The sequence below is a fragment of the Mangifera indica genome, chromosome 8, assembly GCF_011075055.1.
Source record: "Mangifera indica cultivar Alphonso chromosome 8, CATAS_Mindica_2.1, whole genome shotgun sequence".
In the NCBI taxonomy this organism is placed as follows: Eukaryota; Viridiplantae; Streptophyta; class Magnoliopsida; order Sapindales; family Anacardiaceae; genus Mangifera; species Mangifera indica.
This window is the reverse complement of record NC_058144.1, coordinates 5,486,690-5,496,796: the sequence shown is the minus strand read 5'-3', so window position 1 is coordinate 5,496,796 and position 10,107 is coordinate 5,486,690. Positions and strand designations below refer to the sequence as shown.

The window sequence follows — 10,107 nt, the reverse complement described above, 5'->3', positions numbered from 1 at the left end:
TTAACTTCGCACCAAATATATATCTCACTTGCATCGTGCGTTTCATCATGTTTCGACTGTAGAGACACTGCATTTATTGCCAACACCTTCCAGTCGTTCCCTTATAAAAATGAAACCATCTCAACAATTTGTCAATCAGAGATATAACTTCAAAGTTCTCTGATGTAGAGAGATAGCTAGTGGCCTTTTTGACACCATGCTAAGGATTTTCCTCGTTAACCTGATGATCACTGTTTTTGTCCCAGCGATTGTAATGGGGAGAGTTGCACGTCAAGCTGAGGCAGCTCGCGCTTTCTTTGTGTTCGGCTACTCGTTTGTTGACAGTGGCAATAATAACTACTTAGCCACCACTGCTCGTGCTGATTATCCACCTTATGGCATTGACTATCCAACCCACACACCAACTGGCCGCTTCTCCGATGGTCTAAACCTCCCTGATGTTATCAGTAGCTCACATTTACCTCTAATTTTTTCTTTCAAATTAATGCTTTCCTACATTAACACAAACAATGTGTATGTTTAGGTGAGTCCATCGGTATTGAAGCGCCGCTGCCTTACTTGAGCCCTGAGCTCACTGGCCAAAAACTACTAACAGGAGCCAACTTTGCTTCGGCTGGAGTTGGGATTCTCAACGACACAGGACTTCAGTTTGTAAGCCACCCAATTTAAATTCAATTTGCAAATTGCTCTTAATTGGGATATACTGATCGGTGAAATAATTAAAAAATTGCATTTTACAGCTCAACATACTAGGAATCCATAGACAGTTGGAGTTGTTTGGAGAGTACCAAGAAAGGCTAAGTGGGATCGTTGGACAAGGCCCGGCAGAGGAGCTAGTGAGCAAAGCACTGGTCCTCATGACGCTCGGTGGCAATGACTTTGTTAATAACTATTTTTTGTCACCTTTCACTCCTAGAAGAAGCCAATACACTATCCCACACTACTGCAGATATCTCATCAACGAGTATAAGAGGATCCTTTTGGTATATATTCATCAAGAAGTTTTTACATATTGATGCGTAATATTTATTGGGGGATAAATTTTTATCTGGTATCGCGGAGGCTGTATGGCTTAGGAGCACGCAGGGTGATCGTGACAGGGGTTGGACAATTGGGCTGTGTTCCTGCTGAGTTAGCTTTGGAGGGCAGCCTGAGAGGAGAATGTGTGGGGGAGCCCCAACAAGCGAAGGCAATTTACAATCCTCTGCTTGTCCAATTGCTTCAAGACCTCAACACAAACGTCGGCTCTCATATTTTCATTTCCTCTAATGCATTTGATATGAACATGGACATCATCGACAACCCAAAAAGATATGGTTTGTTAACTTAGACTCCATGCCTGACTAAGATTACTATTCACTAAACTAAATAAAACGTTTATTTGTTTGTGATTGGTGGGGCAGGTTTTGAGACTTCAAATGTAGCATGCTGTGGGCAAGGACCTTACAATGGACTCGGACTTTGTACAACTTTCTCTTTTCTCTGCGCAAACAGGAATAGCCATGTATTTTGGGACGCTTTTCATCCTAGTGAACGTGCAGTCAGGCTCATTGTCAAGCAGATGGTGACTGGCTCAACCAAATATATGAACCCATTAAATCTAAGCACCATTATGGAACTGGATAAATAATTAATGTTAATTTACGGCTTTGAACCCTCTATTTTCTTAAAATAATTACAGTTGCCTTAGTTTATCTTTGATCTTCCTATGAAATTTCGTGTTCTGAGTAATAATTCTATGGTGAATTATCTCCATTTTAAAAATTTCCTCTCCTTCTCAACATTGCAATTTTAGTCAAAGATGTAATATTATTGTTGTGGCTATTAATATTATTAAGATCTAAGGATACCATTATTTAATAAGTATGATTAAGATTAATACTACAATTAGAGACGGTGATAGTGGGCCAGGTTAAACTTAAGGCTCATATAATAGAGGGTCTTATTAGTTAGATTGACTCATGAGAAATATGAGGCTCATAATCTGGTTCAATATATGTAGGGTTAGACCTAACTCTATAGTATTAGATTGGGCCAAGCCTTGTCACAACGAGCCGGTCCAAAATTGTTTTTAAAAATTAAATTTTTAATTATGTTTTTTGAATTATTTTTCAATTATTAAAATTAATGATAATATCTTAAATATTTACTAATAATTTTTTATTTGTGGTGGAAGAATAACGTAATTATATTATGAAAAATGTTATAATATAATATAAATAAATTAATCTATATTTTGTTAAATATTTTGATTGATAAAATTGAAATACAAATAAAATTATTAATATAGAGAATTATTATATATATATATATATATAACAACAGTAATAAATCGGATTGAAGCAGATAATCAATAGTTCTGTCGTCTAACCCATAATTTAATCCTTATCATCCATAGGCCAGACCCAATCTGTTAAGTTAGATTTGAATCAAATTTATTCAAATTTAAGTTTAAATTATATTCGAACAAATCTGAAAAGAACCAACTCCAAACCAGCTCAATCTCGAGCTTACAACTTTGAGCTTGAACTTAAGTTTGAATTACACATCAAACTCATAAACTAAAAATTTTGATACAATATGATATCATTTTGATTAATATATATTAAAATGACGTTATTTTAATAATAAATTAGTTAAAGTTTAAATTTAAACTTATTTACAGTGAATTCGATGAATCTAAATTTAAATTCAAACTTAAACAAACTCAAACTTAACTTGATTTTAATGAACTGTCATTCTCCCATATCAAACTTTTTCTGTGAGTTTCAGATGGACCCTACAACAAACATAAAACGTTAACGACCAGAAGAAAGAGGATTAAGAAAAGCTGTCTGATAAATTACACGTGTCGCCATATTATTTTTCTGTGAATTTATCCTTTAAAAAAAAGGTTAAAGTATAGTATGGTTTTAAACGACGTCGTGGCTTAGTCTTCTACCAGTCTAGTTCCTTCTTCCCAGATATATTGTACGTGCCAACTTACAATTCCACAAAAAGGTGTTCAGTTTCTGGACACTGAATAGTCGAACGTGTCGTAGGGTGGGCATGCAGCGAGTAAATAGGTAACGATTCAGACAGTAATCTTTGAAACTGCTTCCGGTAGATGTTTTTGTTTACATTCCAGTGACCGTATTTTTTACATTTATTTTCTTCACTTGCGTGCTTAAATTAGGTTTCTTGTTTTCTTAAATTAGGGTCAATCAAATGGCGCCAAAAGCTCCGTCTTTGTTGTTTCTAACCATGGAGGTACTGAAAACAGAGCTTCTTCGAGGTAATTGTTTTTATTCTATTTCTTTTTTAATTTTTTTAGTTTTTTTAATGCATCCTCTTACTTTCTGGACTGTTATGATTTAATGAAATGTCCGGTTTGTTACTTTGGTGCTTGCAGAGGATGATCTAGTACCAGTTATTTGCCAGATGCCGTTAGAATTATTTGATATTTTATTGACTCACTTGCCTCCCTTGGGCTTGCAAAAGTTAAAAAGAGAAATGTTAGTCTAATCATACTATTTTTCAGGTTTATTAATGTTGGTAATGTTGTAGCTGGGTTTTGCATATACATATTAAGTCTTTATTGTGTTTTTAATTAGTGGCTTAAAAAATATTAATTTTAATGAAGTCAAGTGTTGGGTTCTCTATGGAACAGGCCATTTGATTACTGGAATGACTATGGGTCCACCTATGATTGTTCAGGAAATGAGAAAAAACGTGGAAGGTTAAAGAGATTCGTTTAATTTTTTTATGTTTAAAAACATAAGTATATTTTTCTGTGGTACCCATAAATTTTGGTAATGCAAGCTCAGAGCAATACTGCTAATGAAATCGTAAAACTAATGCTTTTGCAGAATGTGGAAGTTCAATACAGCTTGGAAAATATTATTCAAGAAGCGATGGCCACAGATTGTCCATCATACTGAACCAAATGACTGGGAGCAGATGTACTGGGAAGCACATTTGCAAAGGTATGTTCGTTTTATAATATATAAACATTCTATTAGTTAGTGTTCTTTGTTTCTTTTGTGTATCTTTTTCTCATGATTTAGTGATGCTGTTTTGTTTGAATGAATGACAGTTGCCTAGATGAAGCAGCAGAGGTAGCTGTACTCCCATCTTTTGATGGTTTTATTGGTGACATAAAGATTTCAGGTTAATTGATGCATTTTTGTTCCTTTGAAATTTATGAAGTTTCTTTCTGGCTTAGTTGGTTGTAAAGGTCATTGACATCTATTGTGTGTCAGATTCTTTGTCATTTTGATCAGCACAATAACCTGCTTCCTTCTATTTACATACAAAAGGGTAAACATATTCCTAGTTGATGGGATATCATGATTTTAGGACTCTGGTACATGATCCCCTGTTGATCAGGCTCTAATGCTGTGAAGCCTCAAAGAGACAGGCTTGCCATTATATGAATACATGGTAACAACAGTATGTATTTGGCATTTTTCTTTTTGTTAGCAGCATGAATTACCTGCATATGGAGTAAGGGCTAATAGATACTTTTACATTTAACATGATTATAAGAAGTTGTCTTTGTTTCTCTGTAGTGCACATGTGCGTAATTTACTTTGCTGTTAGCTTGCAAAATTTGTAAACAACTTGTTCTTCATGTTTTTCTCTTCTGCACAGGTGCTCTACTGAAACATATTGGTTATGAAGAGCAAATGAATCATTCAACTTGTGAATATTCCATGTTATATCACCATTGCCAGCAATTTGGGTGCTATACTAGGTAGGCATGTCAAGTGTATAGACAATTGGTCTTTGCATATTTTATAATCCCTCTTTGGAGCCTATTATGATTGAACTGACACTTGTCTTTCACATTGGATTAACTTGATCATTAATATTTTCTTTCAAATAATCATTCATATGGAACAATCCCAAATCATTAATATTGTTTTGAAACATGTTATACCTTTCCTGGGAAATATATTATTTTTACTATTTCAGAGGCGTGGGATGGTTTAGGTTCTTACATATGCTTTTTCCTTTGTGCAGATCTCTAAGACTTCAAAATGTGCTTTGTGTTGACGAGACTTGTGTAAGTCAATCTCACAAGCTTAAGGAAACTGTTGTAAAAACAGTGTGTTGGACTTTAGTATTAATGTTTGTTGTACCATCTCTCTTTTAATGGACCTGGATAGACTATGGCATCTTTTTGTTGGCTTCATTTCTTGGGGGAATGTTTTTTTAGTAATTTCTTTGAATCAACTTCCTTAACATGCAGTTTTATTTGGTTGTCTCTACAGAATCAAGTACTTATATTTCAATCTAAAGAAGTTACCAATCTATCCGTTCGTGCCTATGTACATGCAAATCATCATGTATATATGAGTTTTTCTGTGCTCTGTATGCACTTTGTATACATAATCTCTGATTCTTATTTCATGCAGCAATTATTGAAAAACAGTGTGTTGCAAAGCTTGATAATAGTTTGGGTCAGATCTAAAAGACAGGTAAGTCTTGCTTTTTTTTTTTTTTTTTAATGCATGTGTTAATTACTGATCCATGTACGCCTCTTTGTTTTCGTATGAGTAGAGGTTTTGTGAATAGAGGAAATTAAATCAGTTTTAATGCATAATTTTGAATAGAAGAATTTTTGAAAGTACAAGCAACTAAAAGGCACCAAGTGGATGCTAAAATTTTTATATTCATATTTTGCTCAAGCATTTCCCAGGCTATATTTTGAATCTTATTGAGTAAATATATTCACTGTGTTAAATTCTTCCTTTCCGCTGTGGATTTGGTTGTTCATAATCAAATTTTAAACAGGTGAACAGCTTATCCAAGCTTATATCTCAAAATCTTGAAACATTAACATCACTTGAGTTTCGTCACTGCAAGCTATGTGCATTTTTCGTTCATTCAATTTGTCGTGCTCTTTACGATACGAGTTTGGGAACACATAGGATTCGGCACTTCTCAATCACTGCATCAAGCCTGAATGAAAACAGCATAATCTCTCATGAAAGCAGCTTAAGCTCCGTAACTCTGAAACTTATTTCATTTCTCTCTACTGGAAGGTACATTTGTTCTCATTTCAGGCTTAATTCTTTCCCAACATGTAAAATTTTCATATCTGTGATGTCTCTTTCGGTGCTGATGCACTTGACAACTAAAGAAATCTTTGGTCTGTAGTTGGTAGCTCATAAATGGTGAAGATAATATATCTACCTCCAAGAAGCCTTGAACCACCATCTGCGGCATGAACTCTAGCTGATTGTTTTTGTGCACCTTGTAGTTGGCTATCTTTGAGAGAACATGTATCTCTTGATATCGATCAAAAAAGATATTTTTCAGAGAACATGTATCTCTTGATACTATTCTTCCGATCAAAGATAGTCTTTGATAGGAAAGCAGCTTGTCAAAGGTTTTTTTTTTTTTTTAATTGGAAGTTTATTCCTCGTTGGGCTATATTTAAAGAAGAATGGGAAATCTATGGATGCATGCTTCAGTTGCTTGGGAGTTGTGTGATATCTTAACTTTTTTAGTTTTAGTGGGTTCCTTGAAACTGTTTTGTGCCTGTTCAAAGAATATTATGACATTTCAATGGTGAAAAAGAGGATCTCTTGAAAAACTGTACTTCATTGCCAGATGTGTTGCATCTGGAATGAGCAAAATAGATGAGCATTGACAAGTGTCCCCTCATCAGGCTCTTTTTCTATAGCAAAAGGGTTCTCCTGTTCTTCCTATTCTCTTTTAGATTTTTCAGATTTTTTTCCCTTCTTAATCTACTTTTAGGGTGTGGTGCACTTTTTGTTCTATCCTTGTACGTGGGGTTTGACTGCCTCTGTTATTTGCCCAGTAAAATAGAAAAATGGTAATGTTAGGGTGAATATGAATAAATTGATCTTGTTTAGATATCCACTGCATGTTGGTTATCAGGTTGCATCTGACTTTATCAGGTAAATTTCTGCAATAGCATCTACCCTTACTTACACTGTCTTTTGCTGTCAGGTCACTGCATTCGTTGAAATTCAGTGACAGCCATCTGGACCAATTTTTTGGAAGATTACTTTTTAGAGACCTGGTTGAGGCTTCATGTGGTTTGTCCATCCTTGATCTTTCTGGAAACAATGTGAGTAATGTCTTCCTATTAGATTATATACATTTTGTTTACTATTAATTGCCATAAAACTTCATATGCAATTTTGCAGTTAACAGGATGGCTCTCTAAGATCAACCGGGGATCCCCAAGTGATTCCCTGTTTCCTCTACAAGCCAAGACTTTGCAATCATTACGTTTTCTCAATCTGAGGTATCACCCTATAAATGTACTTTCTTTGTTTTCGTTCAAATTCATTAATGTACCAGCAACTCCTGGCAGGTGTAGTACATAGATTACTTCCTGTCATATTAATCTCCTCTGTCCTAAAAAGTTAGCATTAGAGGATATGGGCTTCTAAAGAGACCCATAATTGATGAGATTGATGGAATGTATTTCACTACAAACTGTGTTTCATGCATGGTACATAAACTTACACGATTTTAGGGGAAATAATCTCCGGAAAGTTGACGCAGAGGATCTTAGATATGCGCTGCTTATTATGCCTAATTTGGAGAGCTTGGATATTAGTGACAATCCCATTGAGGATGATGGAATCAGGTCAGTTGATTTGTGTTCCCCTCTTATTTCAAGCATTATAGCCATGAAGTCTCACAATTAACAACTGAACTTTCAGAAGTTTAATTTCCTATTTCAATCAAGTATCTGAAAAATCCCATCCCTTGGCTAAACTGAATTTGGAAAATTGCGACCTTTCCTGCGATGGTGTGATTGCACTTCTTGATATGCTTTCGAAGTTGAGAAAACCCCTGAATTCTCTCTCTATTGCTGATAATGTCCTTGGAAGGTTTGTTTGGATATCTCTGGTGTTGAAATTGTTTTTATTTCTATTTTTCTTTTTACTTGAGCATGACTTGGCTGTAAATGCTATCCTCCAGTCAAGTAGCATCTGCTTTGGCAAAATTTTTGGACACATCTATTCAAGTACTAAATATTGGAGGAATTGGACTGGGTTCATCTGGCTTTCGGGCACTTGAAGCTGGAATACAGGGGGAGTTGAAGCTTGTCAATATTGACATAAGGTTATATTGATAACTCATGTTCTTTTCCTTTTCTTCTTTTATTGTCCATCTCTGTGAAATTAACATATTAGTAAATCTTTTATAGTAAAAATCGGGGTGGGTTGGAAACTGCAAAGTTTTTGTCAAAGCTCATGTCTTGTGCTTCAGAACTTGTTGAAGTTAATGCTGGATATAATCTGATGCCTTCAGAATCCTTGTCCATCATATGCTCCACCCTAAAGGTCTCAAAAGGTATCCATTGCAACAACAAAGTGATCTGTTGAATATGTATTGGTGTATCAGTGAGTCTTGTTCTTTTTTTTTTCCATATTTTTGATGATATATGCCTTGCTAGATATTTATTCCCAAGTTTGGACCATCAGCATTCTTGTAATATGACTATATAGCACGTGTTCACAGAAACCTGCAGGGACAAACAAGTCTTATAATTAAGTAGGGTGAATTTAAGAGTTCAAGGTTATGTCCAATAAATAGGCTGAATAGTATGAAATTGAATGATTTGTTTCATTTGGTGAACATTCATTTCTATATAATGTAATTAGAAGTTACTTATCTGATTGTTCTGTGTGTTTTTATTTAGGCCATCTTCAGCGTGTGGACTTGATGGGGAACAACTGGGATCATCAACCAGCTCATGTTCACATGGTTGCTGAATTCCAGCATAAAGGCCAGCCTATTGTGATACTCCCATCACCGGGAGCCGCAGATGTGCCTTATGATGGTGATCCATAGATAGATGGCAATCAAATTTGTACTGGAGCTGTGTTACATAACAGTTCCCTTTTCTCACAAGGGCTGTTTTATTAATGCAACAAAATTTTGCTGGTAATGTAATTATATGTAAGATCTTTGTCTGCAGTTGGCTTAAATTAGCTGTTCAGAGATTTCTGTTATAGAGTTGTAATCTTCCATGCTTTTTAATTTGATAACTCAGGACTTGGTCGATTTTTCAGCACCCTTGGTATCCTTATTACAGATATTCATTTGCAAGAAGGTTTAAACCTAAAGCTCATTGAATTTTTTTTTTTTTTGCAGAAATGGATTCGGTAACACAAACTGAATAGGTTGTTTTCAATCTTGTGCTGGTACAGGGCCTTTGTCCAAATATATTAAACCAGTCATGTTGGTCGTTGGCCATTTCACCAGATTCTCAGCGTTGTGCCAAGTGGTTTTAGCCTATTCCCTAACCACCCAATTCAGCCAACCTGTAAAGGATTATACTATTCATGAGAGTGCAATGGGCAGTTTTTTCATAAATTAATAATTAGGATGAAGCCAAAAAAGCAGTAGAGAAGTTCTATTCAATCTTTTCATGACCAAAAATGGCAGTTGGGTTGGCTTTGTCATGAAGTTAGGCTTTTATTGTTTATGCTCATCAGTCATCCTCATTTCAAGCTTATCAACCCTACTGCAGGAAACTCAATTAGCTAACATTTATATGATGAATTGAATGACCCATGGAAACAATTCTTCGCTCCATTTATTGGTACAACTTGTAATCAATGTCGAATTTTTGGAGGCTAATCTATCATTCGGTACCTTGAATTCAGCTGCATTAATTTCAAGACAACTTTGAAACACAAGAAATTCGAAAGGCATTCATTAATTATAATTGTCCTGAGATAAATTTGGAGCTGGGCCATTTTCCCAATTCAACATATAGGCTGGTTTATTGAACTTGATTGTTGTTCATATCTTTTCAACTCCAAAACAATTTGAGTTAGCAGTATTAGACCCAGAATTTAACATCATCAATGAATGGTTTATCGACGTGTAATGTTGCCTCAACAATACTAACCAAATAGTCATTCACCAGATTGATTATTTATTTTATGTTCATCTGTTAGGATATAGTGGTGTTAAAACGTTCAAATAGAAAGAAGTAATGGTTTAATTTGTAATTTGATATGCAATATTGCTTTAAAGCCAAAGCCAAGTAACTCATGCTTACATACCAAACTTAATTTAGCTACTGATGACCAATAATTTGAAAATAAGAAGTAACCACAGACT

At 35.0% G+C, this 10,107-nt stretch overlaps 2 protein-coding genes across 6 annotated transcripts; both read left to right on the top strand.

The window, feature by feature from the left end:
* The first annotated feature begins 223 nt into the window (after positions 1–223).
* On the top strand, positions 224–1,630 carry LOC123223429 (GDSL esterase/lipase At4g28780-like). The gene is made up of 5 exons (XM_044646593.1): positions 224–446; positions 524–651; positions 741–982; positions 1,060–1,316; positions 1,404–1,630. Exons 1-5 carry the CDS (start codon positions 224–226, stop codon positions 1,628–1,630), a joined length of 1,077 nt encoding a protein of 358 aa, XP_044502528.1.
* A 1,297-nt stretch (positions 1,631–2,927) lies between these two features.
* LOC123223291 (NACHT, LRR and PYD domains-containing protein 5) lies at positions 2,928–9,653 on the top strand. 5 transcript variants are annotated; one of them, XR_006503779.1, is made up of 19 exons: positions 2,928–3,065; positions 3,198–3,274; positions 3,392–3,494; positions 3,650–3,718; positions 3,849–3,965; positions 4,076–4,149; positions 4,633–4,735; positions 5,005–5,047; positions 5,256–5,462; positions 5,779–6,029; positions 6,964–7,084; positions 7,164–7,264; positions 7,499–7,612; positions 7,689–7,859; positions 7,951–8,094; positions 8,180–8,325; positions 8,675–8,919; positions 9,029–9,088; positions 9,186–9,653. XR_006503779.1 is itself a non-coding variant. In XM_044646429.1 (17 exons), exons 1-17 carry the CDS (start codon positions 3,049–3,051, stop codon positions 8,824–8,826), a joined length of 1,866 nt encoding a protein of 621 aa, XP_044502364.1. In that variant the 5' UTR covers positions 2,928–3,048; the 3' UTR covers positions 8,827–9,087. The 5 variants fall into 5 exon arrangements, 3 of the variants coding, with proteins under 3 accessions (XP_044502364.1, XP_044502362.1, XP_044502365.1); XR_006503778.1 differs by lacking the exon at positions 9,029–9,088 and having other exon boundaries at positions 9,130–9,653; XM_044646429.1 differs by lacking the exon at positions 9,186–9,653 and having other exon boundaries at positions 5,400–5,462; positions 8,675–9,087.
* Positions 9,654–10,107: the final 454 nt, after the last annotated feature.